Here is a 24,380-nt window from a genome sequence, read left to right on the forward strand (position 1 = left end):
TGCTTTTTAATATGCTGTCTAGGTTGGTCATAACTTTTCTTCCAAGGAGCAAGTGTCTTTTAATTTCATGGCTGCAGTCACCATCTGCAGTGATTTGGGAGCCCAAAAAAATAAAGCCTGTCACTGTTTCCACTGTGGTAAACAGTGGAAACAGTGGAAGTGGAAGGTAGAGCAAGAAAAGCCCAAAACACAAGAAATAATTAAGGCCTGTGAATCACTTTTGCCTGTCTGAGATTCTTTCTCCATTATTCAGGAACAGCTCACCTACCTGCGATGGGAGCCTCCCTCTACGTTTACGTGATGTAGCTATGACTGACCAGGGAACATAGGACCCAGACTTGTCCACTCTCTGGTGGAGCCACTAAAGAAATTTTCTTCCACTAGGATTGCTATGGTGGCAAAGTGGCCAAAGGGACCCACAGACTGACTATGGGTCCCTTTGGCCACTTTCCCATCACATGAACGAAGGTGAACTAATAAGCAGAGAAAGGCAGGTATCCAATACAATCACTAGTCTCCTGGATACAACTGTGCCTAAAGCTGGTTCTGTCCCCCTTGACTCCTCGGTTACCTAAGTCAATGAATTCCTTTTTTGACTTGGGCTAATTTCACTTATGTGAAATTATTTAAAATTATTTAAAAGACACTTTGGGGACTTCCCTGGTGGTCCAGCTGTTAAGACTCTGAACTTCTGCTGCAGGGGGCATGGGTTTGATCCCTGGTTGGGGAACTAAGATCTCATGTACTTTAGGATGTGGCCAAAAAAGTAGATAAAAATCAATGCAAAAAATATCCATGATGAACAAAAAATCAAAAACAAAAGATACTTTTAAAGCTAGCAAAGGAAAGCTCCTGGTACATCAGAACCTGACTGAAAGCAAAAAAAAAAAATAAGCTTCTCCATCCTTCTTCCTTTTCCCAACACATGGGTTCTCTTCTCTACTTGGCTGTTGAGTCAAATGGCATCCACTAAATAATACAAAGCAATAGGACCATCTGATCTTGCAAACATTAAGCCTAGGCTTTCACACTACACCACAAATGAAACATCATCCCATTCACGAGTCACCCCAGAGGTGGTTTCAGATTCTGTTTTGCACAGACTGTGATTCTGTGGAAGCTGAGCAGCTCACATTCTGAACAAGGACCCTGCTATAGGCTCAGCTGAGCTTTCAAATCAAGGAGAGCGAGGGCCTCATAACGCATTTAGACTCAGTGATGATCAAAACTAGAACGCAACATCAAGTTTAGTCAGTTTTTCCAGGTTGTCAAGTAACTGAGCCACACAAATTTTAAATTTCATTACAAAGTCCCAAAGGGAGCCAGAGGTAGAACTGGGGTTACAATTCAAGTCTGAAAGAGCCCTGCTGCTGCTGCTGCTAAGTCATGTCAGTCGTGTCCGACTCTGTGTGACCCCATAGACGGCAGCCCACCAGGCTCCCCCGTCCCTGGGATTCTCCAGGCAAGAACACTGGAGTGGGTTGCCATTTCCTTCTCCAATGCATGAAAGGGAAAAGTGAAAGTGAAGTTGCTCAGTTGTGTTCGACTCGTAGCGGAGTGGGGTGCCATTGCCTTCTCCGGAAAGAGCCCTACCCACCTTCTTTTCTCTTAGCAACTTTTCCACCCTGCCCTGCTCTGTGACAGCTGTTGTTTTTCAGTAAGAACTACAGCTAGCCTTCTGGAATTTGCCACGTATACAGCTGAGAGGAAAGTTGTGTAGTCCATCTCCCCATTCCCCAGATGAATGACAGGTCTCTTGTTCTTTGAACGGATGCCACAGGTAAGAGGCTGAATAAAAATCCATGCAAACTCTGAATCTCTTCTGCTCTCATAGAAGCCACTTCCACTTCTCCCTCACTTTCATTGATTCATTCATCAAACACAGGTTGATCAAACTCCTCTGGGCCAAGCATTCTGGTAGGTGCTGAGAATAAGACATGGTTCCATCTTCAATAAGCTCACCATTCAGTAAATAAAACATAGATATGGATAACTATGGGCTTCCCTGGTGGCTCAGACAGTAAAGAATATGCCTGCAGTGTAGGAGAGCTGTGTTCGATCCCTGGGTCGGGAAGATCTCCTGGAGAAGGAAATGGCAAACCACTCCAGTATTCTTGCCTGGAGAATTCCATGGGCAGAGGAGCCTGACAGGCTACAGTCCACGGGATCACAAAGAGTCAGAGACGACTGAGTGACTAACACTTTCACTTTCACAGATAACTATTAATTGGTCTAAATTGATATAATAATAAAGACACATGCAAAGTCTTGTGAGGGAAGAGGTCAGGGAAGGCTTCTTGGAGGAGGAGATACATGTGCTGTATCTGAAATGTTAGTTCAATGCTTCTGATGGCTGGAAGATAAGACCTGGGTCAAAAAAACTCACGTAAAGCAGAACTCAGTAATGCAAGTAACTATGTAATTACTTGACAAATGAATTTTATAAATAATAGTTACTACAGGAATTCTGGCCAGTACATAAAAGCTATATGCTTAAGATAAATGTATAATCTATTTTAATCCCCACATCAACTACCATACTAAAGCAGATTTTAAGAGAAATCCAGGATACAGAAATCATGTCTTAGAAAGGTAAATTGTCCAAGATTAAACAACTAAAAATTCAAACCAACGCCTTCCTGTGTCTCCTATGTTTAGGTGGGCTGAACACTGAGAAAAACACAAACGATGAAAGAAAGAACTATTTAGACCCATCAAGGAATGTATTTATACACTTATAAACAGTGTATAAATGTGACTTATAGTGACTTGAATCATCAAGTTAAATTACTCTTAGACCATATTTAGCATCCTATCCAAAGAGAGACCTCAAAAATAAACAGCCAAATTCAAACATCAGTCAAGTTTTCTTACCATGATGAGAATTAAGAGGGAAATGGAAGAAGCTCATGACTTTTGTCCTTTCAATAAGCCTTCCTATTGTCCATCAGCCTCCAAGAAGCTCATCACCCAAACACCCAGTGTGGCTGGGCAGGTGCAATAGCCACACTGAAGAGGCAGACAGCCCTGACCTGGCACAACACCCTCCACCACAGGCCCACGGCTGCTGACGTAGCCTTGACATATTCTTGCAACAGGATCATCAAACCTAGAATATCCAGAAGTGGATATTCTTTGCTTTGCTTCCCTATCACTGTTTTAAACCCAGTATTCCTACAGTTTAAGCAGAGAAGCCAGCTTATTGATTCACCCACCTAAGCTATCATCATATAAACATCAGACAGCAAGACCAGGAACACTGGTCTCAGATTGTTAGGAATGTATCAGGAAGAGGAAAAGATGAAGATCTAAAATAAATATTTAATGGGAAAGAAACCTCTGGAATCCTTGAGCACATATCTATCTTAGTATTGTATTAACTATTGCTATTACTAACAATATTAATACCGTGTGACTGACACACAGCAAGGATCAGCAAATACTTGTTGAATGAATGTAGTAAATGAGTGAATTAACCCCTCACCTGTCTTCACAGCAGTTTTCAAAACCAATTGCCAAACTGGTTTTTCATAGTAGTTACTTAAACAAAATTATAACAAAAGGAAAAGAAGTATAGACGATGAAGTATATACAAGAATGTTTTGAATATTATGGCAACTGGTCAAAGATCTCAAGAGGACAATTTAAATATTTAAAGTTTAAAAAGGTGATTTGAGTTTAACAATTGGGAGGCCATTTCTGACCTTGAAATCAGTGAACTGTTCAATTAACTTTCCCCTTCAGGGGTGACCCCACAACATTCAGGAACTGGTGATTCAAATGCTTCATGCTGGTAGTGGAAGCCACAAAGTGGGAGTAACTGTAGGCATCACTTCCAGGTTTGTTTATGATGCAACAATGGAACTGCCCAACCACAGTTACAAGGAACTCCCTATCAATGGAACTGCCCAACCGCAGTTACAAGGAACTCCCTATCACTTCCAAGATGCCTTGATATTGCGCAACATGTATATGTGCTCAGTCACCCTCTACCAATCTTCTCTTGAAATTTTCCCCTCTTAATTTCCTCTTTAAAGTTTAGTCATGATTATTTCACCATGATAAAAGAGTTTTCTAAAGTTTGAGAAGAGAACATTCTAGAAGGATGATCTTCTAAGGTGTAAGAAGTGGCTAATCAAGTGATCCCAACTCTGTTTCCCCAAGATTTGTTCTTCTATTTTCCCTGTAGGTTTTCTTACTGGAGCACTCCCCTCCCATGATGTACACATATGTACATACACACACATGTGTGTGCATGCTCACCAGCACTCTCAAAGCTCTTTCTTAAGAGAAGACAAAAAGACCCTTTCCTAGATATATTATTTAAAGGAGAAAGAGACAGTAAAGAATCTGCTTTCAATGCAGGAGACCCTGGGGAAGGTTCAATGCAGGTTCAATCCCTGGGGAAGATCCCCTGGAGAAGGAAATGACAATCCATTCCAGTATTCTTGCCTGGAGAACCCCATGGGCAGAGGAGCCTGGTGGGCTACAGTCCATGGAGTAGCAAAGAGTCAGACACAATTGAGTGACTAACACTTTCACTTTTCACTTTAAGGGGAAAAAACAGATTACTACAAAACAATGTGTATAAAATGATACCACTGCAAAAAATAATAATAATAATAGTAATACCACTGCTATAAACCAAGTTAAATAAAATTCAGAGATACATGCCTCAAAATGTTAACATTTTTTATCTCTGGGTGCTAAAATTATGGGCGATTTTTTTTTTGTTTTTTCCTTTCTGCTTCTCTATGTTTGCCAACATTTTAGACAACATGCACACATTCCAATTTCGGTGAGAAAAATAAAGTCAGATCATTGGGGTTTTTAAATCTTTATCCAGGTTCCTCCAAATACAATTAAGACATGCTGTTTTTCTTCTTTCTTTTTTTATTTTAATTTTTACTAAAGAAAAAGAAATTTTAAAAGCTTTGATACACTCTTTAAAAGAGGTTTACAAAACTTTCTGACTTGACCACTGCTACCGACAAGTTTCTCAGCCCTGCCCCACTCTCCATGCAGTTTCTCAAGGTTCTCTCACATAGAAGCCCAGTGTAGTGTCAGAGCACAAATAACCTGGATTATTGACTTCCTGATCCTGATCTGCCTCCAGGGGCAGGGAGGTAGTTCCCTAGGCCTCCTCCTGTTTGCTGTTAAGAACAAAAGGTGTTTTCAGTTTAGTTCAGTCACTCAGTCATGTCCGACTCCTTGGGACCCCATGGACTACAGCATGCCAGGCCTCCCTGTCCATCACCAACTCCCGGAGTTTGCTCAAACTCATGTCCACTGAGTCGGTGATGCCATCCAACCATCTCACCCTCTGTCGTTCCCTTCTCCTCCCGCCCTCAATCTTTCCCAGCATCAGGGTCTTTTCCAATGAGTCAACTCTTCCCATGAGGTGGCCAAAGTATTGCAGCTTCAGCTTCAGCATCAGTCCTTCCAATGTATATTCAGGACTGATTTCCTTTAGGATGGACATGTTGGATCTCCTTGCTGTCCCTGGGACTCTCAAGAGTCTTCTCCAACACTACAGTTCAAAAGCATCAATTCTTCAGTGCTCAGCTTTCTTTATAGCCTGACTCTCACATCCATACATGACTACTGGAAAAACCATAGCCTTGACTAGATGGAGTTTTGTTGACAAAGTAATGTCTCTGCTTTCAATATACTGTCTAGGTTGGTCATAATTTTTCTTCCAAGGAGCAAGCGTCTTTTAATTTCATGGCTGCAGTCACCATCTGCAGTGATTTGGGAGCCCAGAAAAATAAAGTCAGCCACTGTTTCCACTGTTTCCCCATCTATTTGCCAGGAAGTGATGGGACCGGATGCTGTGATCTTAGTTTTCTGAATATTGAGCTTTAAGCCAACTTTTTCACTCTCCTCTTTCACTTTCATCAAGAGGCTCTTTAGTTCTCCTTCACTTTCTGCCATAAGGGTGGTGTCATCTGCATATCTGAGGTTATTGATATTTCTCCTGGCAATCTTGATATATTAAATAAATATTTAAGTTTTCTTAACATGAATTTCTATGATGGTAAATATCAATAGCTATAAACCACATAAAGCTCAACGTTCAGAAAACTAAGATCATGGCATCTGGTCCCATCACTTCATAGGAAATAGATGGGAAAACAGTGGAAACAGTGTCAGACTTTATTTTTTTGGGCTCCAGAATCACTGCTGATGGTGACTGCAGCCATGAAATTAAAAGACGCTTACTCCTTGGAAGGAAGGTTATGGCCAACCTAGATAGCATATTTAAAAGCAGAGACATTACTTTGCCAACAAAAGTCCGTCTAGTCAAGGCTATGGTTTTTCCAGTGGTCACGTATGGATGTGAGAGTTGGATGGTGAAGAAAGCTGAGTGCCGAAGAATTGATGCTTTTGAACTGTGGTGTTGGAGAAGACTCTTGAGAGTCCCTTGGACTGCAAGGAGATCCAATCAATCCATCCTAAAAGAGATCAATCCTGGGTGTTCATTGGAAGGTCTGATGTTGAAGCTGAAACTCCAATACTTTGGCCACCTCATGCGAAGGGTTGACTCATTGGAAAAGACCCTGATGTTGGGTAGGATTGGGGGCGGGAGGAGAAGGGGACGACAGAGGATGAGATGGCTGGATGGCATCACTGACTTGACGGACATGGGTTTGGGTAGACTCCGGGAGTTGGTGATGGACAGGGAGGCCTGGCGTGCTGCAATTCATGGGGTTGCAAAGAGTCGGACATGACTGAGCGACTGAACTGAACTGATAAACCACACATACTTTAGTATATTGGTGTCTTCATGAATTTTTAAGAGCACAAAGGATCCTGAGGCCAAAAGTTTTGGTCTTGGGCACAAGAACAACAGACAGGCCCTTACATGCCACTTAACTGACAAGTTGGGAATTTCTAACCAATCTTATTCCATCAATCTCTTATCCTGTTTATCTTTACCCCTCTCCCACACACAAGACTATCTCTACTGAAATGTTAGCATTATCACTCTTCTGCTCAAACTAAGCCCCTTCATACACACCAAAAACAAACAAACAAACACTTTTCCTTCTGCCAAGAGACTAAAAACCTAACACTGAAGAATTATCTGTCTCCAACCTTCCTTCCTCCCTTTGCCCTCCTCCAAAAGCATCCTTAAGCTCTCTATTTTAACCAAGCAGTTCTAATGTCATGTGTTTTACTTTCACTGTGACTTTGCCAGCCCTAAGATCCCTACTTAGGATTCTGAGATACCTCCTCTCAAAGTATCCAGCTTCTATCTGTCCTACATTTGGCCCCCACTGCCTCTGCTTAATATTTCTATGCTCTCTAGACTCCCCCACTCATAGAATTTACACATTTAGTACTTATTGAGTGTTTCCTTGTATTACCATCTGTTCATGAAAATGAGTATCTCTTTAATAAGATCATGAACATCTAGAGAGGAAGGATGTGCTATTTCTTATCTTCCTCAACTCCTAGCAAAGCTTCAGACACAGAAGACACTCGACTTATAACAATCACTGACATGATAGATTAAGGAAAGGGAGGTGAATGAAAGATCAGAGGCTAATACATAGTATCCAAATATTAATCCTGAGAAATACAAAGTGATAACCTGAGACATTTAGCAGGAATTCTGAAGACTCAGATTTTTCTAGTCATAAGTTGCTTTGCTCATTCTATGAAACTTTCCCAGCATCATCTCAGTAGGGACTTGATAACCACAAATAAACTAATATTGATACCAGTGTTTGCAAGTTGTCCTAAAAATTACAGCTATGGGCTATGGAGAAAATCTCAGTCTAAATTATGACCAAAAAACTCTAGAAATTTCAAAAATTGAAAGGAATAAAGACTTTATTATTTCCTTCTACTGATATGACACGTGGGTGAATTTTAACATAGTTTCTTTTCTACTATTTTTTATTAATTTGTCTGCATCAAATAAATGGATTGCTGGTTTATGTTTAACTAAATGAGACATCTAGGTTGACTGAAATAATTTTAAAAGCTATATTGGCAGAAAATTTATTGTAAAAAGCTGAGGTTATTCATTCATTTAATAAATATTACCTGAATACCAACTATATGCTAGACACTAGGCTAGTTACTAGATTATCCTAGTAAATAGGTTAGATATCAATAACCTCATATACACAGATGACACCATCCTTATGGCAGAAAGTGAAGAGGAACTGAATAGCCTCTTGATGAAAGTGAAAGAGGAGAGTGAAAAACCTGGCTTAAAACTCAACATTCAAAAACTAAAATCATGGCATCCGGTCCCATCATTTCATGGCAAATAAATGAGGAAACAATGGAAACAGTGATAGACTGTATTTTCTTGGGCTCCAAAATCACTGCAGATGGTGATTGCAGCCATGAAATTAAAAGACGCTTGCTCCTTGGAAGAAAAGTTATGACCAACTTAGACAGCATATTAAAAAGCAGAGACATTACTTTGCCAACAAAGGTCTGTCTAGTCAAGGCTATGGTTTTTCCAGTAGTCATGTATGGATGTGAGATTGGACTATAAAGAAAGCTGAGCGCTGAAGAACTGATGCTTTTAAACTGTGGTGTTGGAGAAGACTCTTGAGAGTCCCTTGGACTGCAAGGAGATCCAACCAGTCCATCCTAAAGGAAATCAGTCCTGAATATTCATTGGAAGGACTGATGTTGAAGCTGAAGCTCCAATACTTTGGCCACTTGATGTGAAGAACTGACTCACTGGAAAAGACCCTGATGCTGGGAAAGATTGAAGGCAGGAGGAGAAGGGGACGACAGAGGATGAGATGGTTGGATGGCATCACCGAGTTGATGGACATGAGTTTGAGCAAGCTCTAGGAGTTGGTGATGGAGAGGGAAGCCTGGAGGGTTACAATCCAGGGAGTTGCAAAGTGTTGGACATGACTGAGTGACTGAACTGAACTGAACTGAATTGATGCTAATTACAAGAATACAGAAAGTGACTGAAGGACTTTGCCGGCAGTCGAACGGTTAAGACTTCACCTTCCAATGCAGGGGGTGCAGGGTCAGTCACTGGGAGGAGCTAAGGCCCCACATGCCTTGCAGCCAAAAAAAAAAAGACATAAAAAAGAAGCAATATTGCAACAAATTCAATAAAGACTTTAAAATTGGTCCACATAAAAAAAAAAAAACTTTAAATAAAAGAAAGTGACTGAGATAAACCCAGTCCCTAGCCTCACAATAGATCTCAGCAACTAGTACAGGTTCAGATTTTAAAAAATAATAATAAGTAATTACAGTATGGCCTGGTAAGTATTAGGGTAGATCCATTTATGAGAAGGAGACAGAATAACTAACCTCCCCTAAAGTAACAGGACTGTCCAAGTCTTCCTGGAGAAAACAACATCTAAGATAAGATGTGAAGAAAAAAGAAATAAGGTTGGAGACATACAGGAGGTAAGTGTAGGTACTATAGGGCCTTAAATACCAGGCAAGGAGTTTAGATTTATTCTTACAGTAATTATAAGCCATCTGAGGATGGTGAAATGATCCAATTTGCATATATGAGATATAAATCTGGCAGCAATGAGAAAGATAGGACATGGGGCAGCACGGAATGCAGTGGGCAGCAGCCTGCCAGGCACAAACACAATGCAAGATACAATATCTAATTTAATCTCACAACAATCCCACAAAGCAGGTTAAACTCTTCTCTTTACACAAAAGACAACACTGGAATTTAGAGATATTAAATAAACAATGTTTAAGTTACTGTGACAGGACTTATGTGCATTTGACATGGGAAGTAGGGAGAGAGAGGAGTCAAGAATGACATCCAGTTTTTCATCTTAGTCAATGGAGTGGATGGTGATGCTGATCACTGAGACTGACAAATTGGATTACCAGAAGGTGTGAGTGGAGAAAGGATGAAATTGATGAGTTCCATTTGGGACAGGTTTAGACCTGCTGAGTTGGGGAGGGGAGAGAGTTAGACATCAATTGGCAACAGGATGTGCAAGCTGAACATCAAGACAGAAATGTGGACCAAGCCAACCTATGCAGAAAGCATCCACAGAGAGGTGATAACTGCAGCCAGAGGAGTGACTAAGGTTGCACAGAGAGAGTGTGCAAAATCAAAAGGAAGAGGGCTTGAGACAGAGCCCTGAGGAACATCAATATTTAAAGGATGAGCAAAAGACACAAATTGAAAAGAAACAGCCAAAGAGGTAAGAAATTCAAACCAAGGCAGGCACAGCTGCAGGCAAGGAGAGTGTGGGTTTCAAGGAAGAATGTTCAACATCATCAAAATTAACAGAGGTAAAGCCTGAGACTCTCCCATTGTATGTAGCAGTAAGACATTCTGGGTGACATCCTTTAGAGCAATTTTAAGCAAGTGTTGGGGAAACAGCCAGACTACAACGTGCTGAGGAGTGTCTGGAAGGTAAGAAAATGGAATAGGCTTCATATATTACCACTGCCCAAGTTATATATAGAAATTAAGGCATGAAGACCATGGGATAGTCAGGGGATTTATAGCACAAGAGCCACACTAAAGCAACACCTGCCTAAAACCAGAACAATGGAGAAGAACTGAGGATTCAAAATTGGTACATCTGTTCTCCCAGACAAATCTGGGCACGTGGTGATTTCTGCCAGATGACTTATTTGTGCCTCAGTTTCTGGGGAAACTGCTATGTTCTAATTCTCTGACAATACTGCTTGGAATATCAAATGTCAATGATGATGAAATAATAGTGTCAGGTTGAAAAATAGTTTGTGAAGGAATTAACAATCATGTTTTAGCACAAGACCTGACTACTGCAAGCAGTTCAGCAGGGGAAAACAATAATTTTTTTCTTGCTTTACTGAAAAAAAAAATTGCACTATTCCCAGGGGCTTCTAGAAACCGGCATCAGTTCTACCTTGACACCTAGGCACTTGGAATGTAATATATGAGGCACTAAAATTTTTGGAAAACAAACCAGGATTATATTCTTCCATATGAGGAGCAACAGTGGAGAGAGCATAGGTTTTGAAGTTGAGTCACTCTGGAGTGGAATCCTCACTCTGCCATTTCTGAGCTATGAGGCTGAGGGAGATCTCAGCAAGACTGGGTTTCTTTATGGAATACCTAGAGTACTTACTGGTGAGATTAAGAGGCTTATTAGGACAGTACGTAAGAAGGTATAATGCCTGGCACACGATAAGCACTCCATAAGTGTTAACTACCACTACTACCAGGACTTGCTTCCTCTGCTAGAGTGAAGGTCCTAATTGAACATTTACTTAAATGGCATTCATCCCAAGATTAGAGACAGAACCAGTGTCTAGACTTTCTCATTAATGTGTAATGAGTAAGTGTAAGAAAAGTAAGCAAAGGATATACCTGAATTCTGAGATGCCTGTTCCTAAAGAAAACTGCAGAGCATCATGATTTGGTACTCAAACTCAAGTACCTGATATCATCAATAGGATGCCTCCCTTAATAGAAGGGCCCACGTGTTTTCTAGCATATATGTTCAATAGTCATTTACAGCAGGGTGTGTGACCCAACTCAGAATCAACCTCCTAATTTTACCTCTCCTTTGAAGTTTGGGCTAACTTCTCTTTCTCTATCCCTGAAGAGAAATGTCCCTCACTTATCACTGTGAGACCACAGTGGCTCTTGCTGTCTTACCTACTTTCCAACTGAAAAGGTCAACTGAATCTGGAGAACCCTGGTTTCTTCTGGCTTGCAAAACCCATACAGAAGTCTTGAACTTAAAACCACAATTACATCCGTTTCTACAAGTATAATGTGCATTTCCAATCATTCACATTCCAGTATTGATGCAAACTTTGGACAAAAATTATAAAACAAAAATTACAAACATAAAAAATTATAAAACTCCTCAATAAAGCCTCTGAAGCCCTCTGGAAAAGAGGGAATATTTACAATTTCAATGCCTATTGAAATACTCAAATTATTTCAAAAGTCTCTAACGTTTACATTTTCAGGAGTTTATTACTACTGTTTGATGAAAAGGAAGAAGAGGCAAATAGAAAAGTCTTTCTCAAGAGAAGAATCACCATGGAAACTAACACCAAATACTGGACTGATGTAGTTCTCATTGAAGTTTTTATTTCATTAATCCCTGCCCTCTTTTTATAGCAGTGCTTTCTTCTAAGTTGACTGACCCTAAGGTGTCCTGGCCTCCAGTGAAAGACAATTTTGTTAAGGATAGTTAAGCTATTATAAAGCCGTATCAACTAACATAGTATTATAAAGAAAATAACTATACATTGAGCACATAATTTGAGCCAGGCTAAGTATTTTACATGCACTGTCTTTTTACTTGCTATTTGAAGTAATATAGGAAAAAACAGCTTCTTTGTTTGATTTACTACCCATAATACACTAAATATAGAAGTACCTAAAATATAATGAATCCTCAGTAATTATTATTGTTCATATATCTTAGTTCACAACTACCCTACGATAAGTTTCATTCTTTCAGTTCACAGATGTGAAAACTGAGGATTAAGGAGGTTAAGTCACTTGGCTGTGATTTCCCAGCTAATAAGTGACAGAATTAGGATTTCAGCCCAGGCCTGGTTTAACTACCAAGACTAAATTGTTAACCATTTCGTTGTATTCTCTTCTATAGTTAGAGACCTAAGAAACCCACTGAATGTATCGATGACAAGTGTATTATTTTTGAACTAGGTTCACAGAAATAAAATCTTAGAGGCCTTATCAAGGCTCGCCTGAGTTTTTTACTCTATTCAGTTAAGTATAAATAAAGTAAGGTACTAAACATTTGGACTTGGAAGGCATAATACTACTTTTCAGGTTAACACCTTTGATCTAGAATTCACAGATTTTTGTTTTTGTTCTCCTTAAACTTTAGGCCAAGAAAAACAACAGAGGATCTTTGGAAGGATATGGAAACCAAATTAAACAAGGCTCCATTCTGAAGATTTTCTATGTTCCGAAATTCCATCATCACAAAGGTAATTCAGTGATAGTTTCATTTCTTTATAAAATAAATCTCAAGACTCAGCAAACCCATTTGGCTCCTGAGACAGACACTGGGAACAGTTGGAGAATAAATTAGTTTCAATATCCAATTACAAACAAGAATCTACCATCACCTGGAACTGGAAATGGGAACACTCTCTGAAACCTACAAGTTTCTTAGGTTGTCTAGAGTTTAGTAACACTCTTTTTTTTAACAAATTGCATTGTAAATGATCCTAATATTAACTGTGTGCACTTAGTAATAGGGACAGTCCCTTAAGGAAATGCCACTCTGAATCCAAGTAACTGGCAAACTCTTACTACCAACCACATTAGACTAACCCTCACTGCAGGCAGAGACGAAGCAGCCTGGTGGGCTGCCGTCTATGGGGTCACACAGAGTCGGACACAACTGAAACGACTTAGCAGCAGCAGCAGCAGCACTGCAGGCAGCTTTGGTTTTCCCTGAGGAATGTCAATCCTTTTCAACTTCAGGCTTATTTCCCATGCCTATTTATATTCCTATTTTCTCCCCCAACCCCACTGGTTGTGGTCGTTTAGTTGCTTACTCGTATCTGACTCTTGGCGACCCCATGAACTGCAGCATGCCAGGCTTTCCTGTTCTTCACTATCTCCTGGAGTTTGCTCAAATTCATATCCATTGAGTTGGTGATGCCATCCAACCATCTCATCCTCTGTCATCCCTTTCTCCTGCCCTCAATCTTTCCAGCAGCAGGGTCTTTTCCAGTGAGTCGGCTCTTCGCATCAGGTGGCAAAAGAATTGGAGTTTCAGCTTTAGCATCAGTCCTTCCAATGAATATTCAGGGTTGATTTCCTTTAGTATTGATTGGTTTTATTATCCTTGCTGTCCAAGGGACTCTTTCAAGAGTCTTCTTCCCCAAGCCCCTATTACCAGCAAAAGAAATAGTACCTCGAGGATTCAAATGTATACTGAATGAATGTAAAGAAAAAATTCTTAAGCTGCAGTCATAGTTGAAAAGCAATGGGGTTTTATGATGGGAAAATGAAGACTTTTCCCCTCAACATCACCCAAGGTGGGCATCCTCAAGAAACAGAAATATGGTGTGAACCATGGAAAGCACAAAAATTCAAAATCTCCCACCCGGCTACTCCACTTTGAACATCTCTAAAGAGAAATGAAGATCTACCTCAATTAAGGGATAAAGTTTACTACGCCCTCTCTTCATAACTGTGTTAGAGTTCAAACTCCCACCTTAGGGGCAACGAGAGTCCAAGAGTTAGGAATTCTGTTAAAATACTCGGCTCTTCCCTCATTACTTCAACTCATTCTCTAGCATTGATGCACAACCCTCTTTCTCCAGTATTGTGCAATCAGTAATGCAGCTGCTTCACAGGCATGAAAAAAGAGGACTTGCAGGATTCAGAGGAGCAAACTACAATGTATAAAATAAGTTACAAGGATATATTGTACAAGGTATGGAACATAACCAATATTTTATAGCTATAAATGAAGTATAATTTTTAAAAGCTGTGAATCACTATACTGTACACCAGTAACATATAGTATTATACATCAATAAAAAAAGAAAAAAGATGATTAATTAATATGTATAAAAAAGAACTATCTGCCAGAGAGAATATGCCACAATTTTTTTAAAAAAGAAGGACGCATACTCTAAACTGCCAGAAGAGAGAGTAAATTCATCGGTAGAATTCTTCTAGAGTAAAAATGAGAACAAGACCGAAAACTTTAACACTAGACATAGGTATTTCTCCCATACCCGCAATCTATCCCCAGAAGAAAGAAGTTGATTAATATGCTGTTCTCCAGGAAAACTTTGAAACTCAGAATTAGGAGAACTACTGTTGCCAAAATATTTTCTCCAAGAAAAATTCAACATATAAGAAAGAAATAAAAGAAATTTTCCTTCTGTTAGAGAATTCATGGAACCCACTGGAAAATCCATCTTGTGATTAATAGAACAGACATTTGGTACTAGCAGATGTTCATAAAATAAGTATTTTAAAAGCCAAACCAAACAAGCAAAATTCTCCAAAAAAAAAGAGAACTGACTGACTAGTAACTACTTCACGAGGTGTTTCCCAAAAGGCTCCCTCACTCTTTTCAACTAATAGAGCATGCTACCAAAAGTGTTCATTTGGCAATTAATCACAGTCTTGTGATATGTCTGGTAACATTTCTTTCAGTGATTATTTAACTACTGCAGTTTTGCCTTACATATTTCCCACAAGTTCCCACCTATTTCTCAGATTAAAAGCTCTCTGAGGACAAGGACCCATCATCATCATTATAATTTCTGTGCCCTTAAGGTGACCCAGCAATGTAGCTAGATAAAAAATTGATGGTTAGATCAAAATCTGAGGTAACAGTTTCCCTGGCTAGAGACAGCATGATTTTCTAAAGTAAAATTCAAAAACTCCACTATAGTATTGTCAACTACAAACTGCCACTTGCCAAGAGCACTGCCAGCGACTGAACAAGGGCGTTTGCCACCTGCATCTGCAGAGCTTGAACCCTGTGCTGCTGCAGCTGTTGACCTTCAACACCCCCTCACTCGGGGTGGAGTGAGGCACTCTGTGCTCCAGGCACTCTGGTGGACCAGGTCTTTCGACAGATATGTTCAGGGACTGATTTCATAAGCCAATCTTTGTATCTCCTCATATCTAGAAAAGTAGTAAATCCCTTCATGATGACATCAGCTCCTAATAACTAGCAGAAAACCTTTTGTAAAATGAGTGCTTAATTGCATTGAACTCCCCCTTCACCAAAATATTATATATTGACCTTCCCACACCGCCTCTTTGGAGCAGTCTCTCAGAACTAACTGAGGTGCTGTCTCCTCGGCTGCAGTCCTCATTTTGCCCCAAATAAAACTTAACTCACAGCTCTCAAGTTGTACATCTTTTTTAGTCGACAGGATTTAGAATTGCTGAGGTTCTGCCACTTACTGTTGGATTTTTGTTGAGTTACATAATCTCTCGGAACCACATATTTCTCCTGTGTAAAGTTAATAATGGTATCGTTACCATAGGATTGTTGTGATTTTGAAAGGTGTTAATACAAATAAATTGGTTACGAGTATGTCATACAGAAAAAGAAAAAAAACAATAAATCCTTAGATATAATTATTTATGTTGTGTATACAAGGGTCTATGTGATTCCTAGGGTAGTGGGTGAAGATGCTAATTTGGGAGTTAGATATGGAAAGAATGAAGGATATTTCCTCATATGGATTACCATCATCCCTGACAAAAGGGCAAAGTAAGCTCCTGACATCACGGTCAAGTGAGCTATGAGTGTCTCTCATTTTTTCAAAACCTTTTGGAAACAATGATCACACTGTACACAGTCAAGTTAAATAGAATGATATAATAAATCAGAATAAGTCCATTGTCTTGAAGGAAAAGCCACCAAAAACGTTAAGTACAACCACGCCCTTCCATCCTGCCATTCCAGACTTTTTCACCTGAACAAGCAGGCTGGAAGGCATTCCTAGGACATCGATCCTACCGTTTTTCAGAACATAAAAGAAAGAAAGAAAAAAAAAGAAGGCAACAACAGATGCTTTCTCTCATCCATCTAAAATCAGTGCTTCCCAGCACATCCTTCACCTAATGCACTGTTACCTGCCCCCATACCAGGAAAAAGTACAACAAATGACAAGAAGCTATGCATATAACATGCATGTAATAACCATACACACACACTCCTGTGTTTGCTACAGACCACTAGCCTGAGCCCACTGAAATAAGCCAACAGTTACCTCACTGCCTCTTCCTCTGGCATCCTTGGGCCATAAATTAATGAAAGGAAAGGTCTAATAATACTTACATGACCACTACAGACAAAAGGCTGCAGAAGAAAATGCCTGTCTTTGGGACTTTTTTCCTACTCCTCAGTCATGGCTGCTCTCCCAGGAGAAGGCAGAGCCTTTATGCTACCTCCTGACGGCCTCTCCAGGTTCAAGCGATCATTACAGCTCCTACAAACCACAGCAGTTTCCTCCTTAGCTCCTGTTTCGACCCACTCTGACACATTCCACACTCTCATGCAGAAGAATTTTCTAAACACACAAGTCCGATCCCATTCCACTTTTGTTTAAAATTCTTTAATCAAATATATCATTCTATTATACATTGTAGTCATGCGTGCATTATGCCATACATCTACCTAGAAACTGTAAAGTCATGTGAAGGCTCAAATTGCCTTACTCATATTAAGCAATCTTCACTCATTCATTCAAAAATATATATAATGGGAAATTCCATGGTGGTCCAGTGTTTAGGACATGGAGCTTTCACTGCTAAGGGCCCAGGTTCAATCCCTGGTCAGAGAACTAAGATCCCACAAGCTGCCTGGCTCGGCTAAAAAAAAAAAGTATATATATATATATATATATATATATATAATATACGTATATATATTATATATATATATACATACACATATAATGAATATGTGTTGTGTACCAGGCATTACACTAGCCCCTGAAGAGATGAGTCAGATCATTCCCTTCAATTTGTTCAAAATCATATTGGAGGAGGGGAGGACATTCAACCACGTGAATAGAAAATTAAAATATATATAAATTATTTACATATTATACTACAGTTTCAATATATGTTATGATTGCAGAGGCACCAATTATTAATAGGGGCTTCTACTAAACCCCTGAACAGGCTAAGAAAGGCTTCTTGGAAGAAGTAATGTCTAAACTGATACCTAAAGCATAAGCAGATGTGTATGCAGAACCAGGAACTACCAGCAGTCTATGAAGACTGGAGTAGTAGCAAAAGATAAGACTTGGGAAATATACAGGAACCAGATCATAAAAAGACTTAAGCCACTTTAAAGTGTTTGAAGTTTGTCTTGAAGGTATTTAACTTCTTAAAAAATGAGTAGTATGGTTAGGTTTGTACTTTTAAATGACCACTCTAATTAGAGTATAATAGTTATTCAAAATATTTCTGGAACACACGAATAGCTGAGTCTCATCAGCATAATAAAAAAATTTCAAGAATTCAAAAAAAGAGAAATCGGCAAATCAGTGGTGGCTGTGAAGCCCTAGAAATATTTTATGGAAGAGTGTAGCTGGGTTTTAAAAAGTGTAAGATTTTGAGAGCGTAATTCAAGGAAATGAAGGACAACCCAGCTGGGAACAGGAAAGGGTGCAAGGAAGATAATGAGGTAAAAAGTGCTTGAATAAAAATATAAGGTGAAGTCATAGAAGAGTGACTGATTTAACGTAGTGAGTGCTAGGTCTGGGCAGGTTAGGTTGGTATCTTAGGGTTAACCTTGCTGTGCAGAGCCTCAAATGCCAGACTCCAGATTTAGACTTCATCAGCCAAGAGAATTCATGGAGGAGAACTGAAAGAAGAGAGGCATACTCCAAGCATTGCTTTATGAAGATTGACTATGAATTGAAAGATGTTTTAAAACGACCTGTGAATGAAAAAAAAAAAAAAAGATGCAGGAGCTATGCTGCAAGATTTGTATCAAATGAAAAAATGCAGTTAGGAAAGAGAAGCAAAAGTCAAAGGTTGAATGATGGTGGGAAACAAAGGTTGCCTCACATCCCAACTTGCCACACACACACCCACATCCCCATCACCCCCACAAATCCACCCCAGGCTGCTGCTGCTGCTAAGCCACTTCAGTCTTGTCCGACTCTGTGCGACCCCATAGACGGCAGCCCACCCGGCTCCCCCATCCCTGGGATTCTCCAGGCAAGAACACTGGAGTGGGTTTCCATTTCCTTCTCCAATGCATGAAAGTGAAAAATGAAAGTGAAGACGCTCAGTCGTGTCCAACTCTTAGCAACCTACCAGGTTCCTCCATCCATGGATTGTCCAGGCAAGAGTACAGGAGTGGGTGGCCATTGCCTTCTCCAACCCTCCCCAGGAGACTGATTTAAATAGAAACATTTCCTGCAGCTGAGTGTGATAATTTAGAAATGAGGGGTTTTGAAGGAGAAATGAAGAGAAAAGACCACTTGGAGAATGAGAAAGGACTATCAGAACAAACAAAAGTGGTTCTGAGCCTATTCTTAAATCCCCTAAATTAATCACCCAGGGTATTCACTCAGTTGGGGCTTCCCTTTGTATTCTACACTTGATCTTAGCCAAAAGGCCAAGAAGTGATCCCTTTGTATTCTAGAAAATCCCTCAGATAGAGCAGACCTACACTTAGTCTTGGGCCCCAGAGACCCATTTAGATAAAAGAGCTCCTTCCTCTCACTTGTTTGGCCTACTTCTTCTACCTGCTCTTTGTACCCTCAGAAACCATAAGAAGCAAAACAGTAAACTCAATTATTCTATTGTCTCCAGTTTGAACTCAGGTCACTTTGATCTCCCAAAGCAACAAGCTAATTTACTAGTACTTAGGGATACTGAAAAAATATTAGAAAACCTTCCAAAACTGTCTAAATTTTTAGCTCAGTAGTCTGCAGAAAAACTGGCCTAAGCCCTCATCCAAAGAAACAATGTCATTGTAAATAGATTTCATATAAGATTCAATAAATCCCTGGCCCAAAGAAATAAATTCTATCTTTTCAACTGTTTTAAAAGTCCAAAAATCATGTTTTTCACATATACTATTATTCTACTTTGTTGCAGGTGAGGAAACTGAAGTTACCTTCTTTAAGGTATGGAGTTATTAACAGCCCTAAATTTTGCTCCAAATTGGATAGTCTCCTACTGGAGCAGATGTAAATGCCAGCAAATTAACAGATTGTTCTGGAATGGCATTTCATTCAACATCATTTAACTGATGATGGTTGTTATCAGTAGAACTTTTTTAGAACATCAAACAAATGTTTACTAGGTCTGATCAAGTGATAAATTTTCCTTGGCTTCCCTTTGTTTCCAAAGTAATTATGGGCTTTTTCCCATCTCTTTTTGATGTCCACAGAGGCCATAATGAGGGTACTTAAATATGCAAACAGAAGAATGAAAAACAAGGTATCAACATACATATAATTTACCTATTGAGGTACCTACTTACTCATAAACTGGGAATCATATTGCTAATAAACTTAAGCAACTTTCCTAAATTATTTAGGTATATTTTCCACTGTCTTTGCCAAGGTGTGGCTCAGGGGTCTTTTGTCTCTTTATAATTCATCAGCACCTCCAAACATTGCAAGATAAGGAGATAATTTAAGTCAAAACAATGTGTGGGCTACAGATAGCAGCTGCAAGTCAAGTCCCCAAGCTTCTTTCCAAGCATATAACTGACCACTCCTGCTCCTATCTAGAAATGCTTTAGTCAGCTCAGCTGTTTCCCTTATTGAAGAGTCTGCAACTAGATGGAAAATACTTATGAAGTTAGTTGTTGTTAGTTGTTGCCTTATTTTCTAAAACATCAATATAATATGAAGTCATTTCAGCTTTTCCAATGTATCATTTCTTAGCCATTACATTCTGGCATGTAATGCCATGCAAGAATCAGATAGACAGTTTACTAAAGAACTTGCATAAAAGAACCATAAAACCCTTCTAGATCAAAGGACGCACACTCTGATATCACACGGCATCAGAATCTTATACTTCTTAAGTACTGCATGTTTTAATTGAGGTAAGATATTTCTAACAAAATGAATGCCAAACTATAAGGTTATCAGCAAAGAATTTATCTGATTAAAGGGGCTTCCCTGGTGGCTCAGCTGGTAAAGAATCCGCCTGCAATGCGAGAGACCTGGGTTCAATTCCTGGGTTGGGAAGGTCCCCTGGAGAAGGGAAGGGCTACCCACTCCAGTATTTATTCTTGCCTGGAGAATCCCATGGACAGAGAAGCCTGGCGGGCTACAGTCCATAGGGTCGCAAGAGTCGGACACAACTTAGCAACTAAACCACCACCACCACCCACTCCAGTATTCTGGCCTGGAGAATTCCATGAACTGTATAGTCCATGGGGTCACAAAGACTGAGTGACTTTCACTTCACTATCTGATTGCTGCTGCTGCTAAGTCGCTTCAGTCGTGTCCGACTCTGTGCAACCCCATAGTCGGCTGCCCACCAGGCTCCTCTGTCCCTGGGATTCTCCAGGGAAGAACACTGGAGTGGGTCGCCAGTTCCTTCTCCAATGCATGAAAGTGAAAAGTGAAAGTGAAGTCGCTCAGTTGTATCCGACTCTTTGTGACCCCATGGACTGCAGCCTACCAGGCTCCTCCGTGCATGGGATTTTCCAGGCAAGAGTACTGGAGTGGGGTGCCATGGCCTTCTCTCACTATCTGATTAAAATTTCCCTAATTGTAATCTCAGGCCAGATACGTTGGGAAACTCTAGATTTCTAGGAGTAGAGTTACAGTATAACATTCCCAAACATTTTGGACCACAAAACTTTTTGTGACACAAACTAACATCACCCAGAAGTGACAAACAATACGGAAAGTACTGAATACTGCCATTCATCATCAGTTATCACTGGAATCACAGTAGAAGGGGGAAAAAAAACAAAGCACTGAGTTAACAGAGTTTTAAAAAGCAGAGGGGATTTTGGGGGAGGATGCTAAAAGCACACTTTGCTTACTTCACAATTTTAAGAAATAATCATAGGCTATTTATTATGGAAATCAGGAAGAATCTCTAATACCCTTTTTGAAGTTTACTGACAGGTATGGGCTTAATTGTGCCTAGGTAACTTAGGATGATCCTTAAATCTTAGGCATTACCAAATGCCTGAATAATGCTGTGCATCTGTACTAAGGTAGGTTTTTGGCTTTTTTCTTCTGAAATGAATGAATGAATGAATGAATATTAGAACCAAACCTTTGACTTGATAGATGAATAAAAACTATGGCTCTAAACCCAGTTCCATCACCAGTTGGATGTGTGATCTTGGGCTCAGGGCCCCCTCGGCCTCCTGGTCTCTATACAATAAGCCCTTCAGCCCTAAGTGCCTCCTGTAACTTACACGGGAAAGACAGAATTACATTATACCTTGCTAGCAGTAGTTACCCACCGAGCAGCTGTTAACGAGGGTGCCTGTAAGCCACTGTCTCTGCCAGGAAGACTTCAGTACGCCATTCCTATCTCAAACGCATCTCTCAAGGTGCTTCCTGCACTCAACTACTTCATAAACTTTTGCATAAAATCTTATAACCACAAGCGTCTGACGGCTCAACTCATCGGGCATAAAACTGCAATTTCTGGCTCCCTCGTCACCGCCAGCCCTTTAACCCCGGCTAGAAAGTCAGATCCAGTGAAAAACAGGACCCGCCTCACATTTGAGAGACAAAACCAAGTTCTTTCTCCTGCGCTTGTCCCCTTTAATCAACGTTCAAGTACAACTGGACGCCTCCTGACACCCCAGCGTTTGGGGAAGGGCGGCCCGGCCCAGCCCTACCTGGTTGAAGTGCAGCTGTCCCGGCTCGGGGGCGCCCTCCACGGGGGCGGCTCCCAGGCGCTCCAACAGGCGCCCGAGCTGCGCCGCCGACAGGCTCCGGTTGGCGCCGAACACGCTCAGCACATCCTCGCTGAAGGCGAGCCCGGGCCCCTCCGCCTCCCCTCCGAGGCCAGCTGCCGCCAGCAGCAGGAGCCCAGCCACCGCTCGACCCGGGGCCATCCTGGCCGGGGTTGCCCCTCACGGGCCCAAAACGGACTGGAGCGCACAGGGACGCGCCGGGCGCAGCCGCGTCGGTGCCCAAGGGCGCCGGTCAGGCGTCGGCGCCGGTCCGGGTCAGCGGTGGCGCAGGGCGCACCTGGTCCTCCGGCGCCTTCGAAATAGCAGCAGCCCGCGACCTGCCGGGCATTGAAGTGGCGGTGCAGCAGAGGGGGCGGGAGCGAGAGACAGAGCGGGCCCCCGGGCCTCCTGGAGAACCTGAGATAAAAAGGACAAAGGGGGACAGAGATAAAGGCCACCAGGCTACCCGCCGGCCTGCCTTAGGAACACTGCGAGGCCGGAGCCCTCGAACGCCCCGCCGGGCTTGGGGCCAACTGCCCCGGAGCGGAGTTTGCAGATGTTCCAGGATTAGCTTGCAGTGTGATGACACATGCTCCTTCCGGATCTAAAGCCCCAAACCACGCCACTTTTTAGGAAGAAAACTACACCGGCTACAGAACCCCACCTCCCCTTCCTTTCTTTCTGATTAATTCCATCAGCAAACTTAGAAGGGGTGAGGCGTGCAGTCCCCAGGCAGCTGCAGGAAATGGCCCCTTCGGGGTCCTGGGGTTTGACCGTCTAAACGGGACCCTCCCTCTCCCAGATCTCCCAGATCTTCATTGGCAAGCAGGGAAGTAGGTGAGCTGACTTGCTAACCTCTCACCTCGCCTGTGTATTTCTGCGTCTGTTTTTGTCCACGTCAGTCAGTCCCTCTCTCTCTCTCTCGCTCTCTCTCCTTCTTTCTTTCCTCCCCTCCCTCCCTCCCCCTCTCTCAACACAATCCCCGGCGAGTCCGCAGTGAAAACTCTGAGCTCCGGCCCCGCGCTCTTTACAAATAACCGGAGGAGGAGGACCCTGTCCCCGCCTCCCCGCAGCACGTGGTGACACACTCGCCGGCCTGGACTCCCGCGCGCGTCCACGCCGGGGCGCACAGCCGCTGCCCTCGTCTCCTGGCGGGCGGGGCGCACTCCTACCCCCAGCTGAGCCGGCTCCCCACCCTCATCCTCGGGGAGTTACCTGAATGCCACTTCCTGGTCGATCTCTCTCGCCTCCTTTCTGACCTTGGTGGTCTCTTTGTTACCTTGTTGAAACCAACTTCCTGAAATGGAGCCTGGAACCCTCAGCATTGTCTAAGAGATTAGCAGGAATTGCTTTTTTTGTCTTACTTCTTAAAGTCAGGAGAAAAAGGAAACCCAATCTGGAACGGTGGTATCGAGCTCAGAGCCGGCACTGCTCTACCCGGCCCTTCCTGACGCCGCACGGGATATCCGCAGATCAGAGTGAATTGTTTGTTTGTTCAGATGAGAGTTCAAGAAAAGCCGACGTAGGTGTAAGGTCAACAAGTTTGTGCAAAGTGAACGCGGTGTTTGAGGGCAAAGGTTCGGTCTGGTAGCTACCACTGTCCAGAAATAAAGTGAAACCACGATTCACTGTGACAGAAGGACGGTAAGAGGAATTTAGAGCGCTGTTCTTGTATTTCACCGGGGAGAGTGCACGGCTTCCTAAAACAGCACATTTTAAAAGAGGCACTAAATCCAGACAAGGGGCAGGCAATCTCATTTCTCAAGAGGAACTTAGACGGTGGAAGAAAGTGACACGGAGAGAAAATTCCAGAAGGATGAGGATCTAGGGGGACATATCTGCAGGACTGTCCCTATGGAGAAAGTTTTGTTGTTGTTTAGTCACTAAAGTTGTGTCCAATTCTTTTGTGACCCCATGAACTGTAGCCCACCAGGCTCCTCTATCCCTGGGCTTCCCAGCAAGACTACTGGAGTCGGTTGCCATTTCCTGTTCCAGGGGGTCTTCCCCAGGCATCGGAACCTCATC

General features: G+C 41.7%; 1 protein-coding gene across 5 annotated transcripts in view; it reads right to left on the reverse strand.

Annotated features, from left to right (window-relative positions):
- The window catches only part of SLC39A8 (solute carrier family 39 member 8), an 83,607-nt gene extending 59,489 nt beyond the window's left edge, over positions 1 to 24,118 (reverse strand). The window contains exons 1-2 of one of the 5 annotated variants that reach the window (XM_081483043.1): positions 23,571 to 24,118; positions 22,299 to 22,772 (exon numbers count right to left, since the gene is read on the reverse strand). In XM_081483043.1, the coding sequence (XP_081339169.1) occupies positions 22,299 to 22,517 (219 nt within the window). In that variant the 5' untranslated portion in view covers positions 22,518 to 22,772; positions 23,571 to 24,118. Of the gene's footprint in view, positions 1 to 2,874; positions 3,117 to 22,298; positions 22,773 to 23,217; positions 23,541 to 23,570 lie in introns of those variants that run through there. The other 4 variants (XM_081483035.1, XM_081483054.1, XM_081483030.1 and 1 more) reach the window with 4 other exon arrangements.
- Positions 24,119 to 24,380: the final 262 nt, after the last annotated feature.

This window comes from Giraffa tippelskirchi, chromosome 1, assembly GCF_054371585.1.
Source record: "Giraffa tippelskirchi isolate mGirTip1 chromosome 1, T2T-mGirTip1v1.2.pri, whole genome shotgun sequence".
NCBI classification, from domain to species: domain Eukaryota; kingdom Metazoa; phylum Chordata; class Mammalia; order Artiodactyla; family Giraffidae; genus Giraffa; species Giraffa tippelskirchi.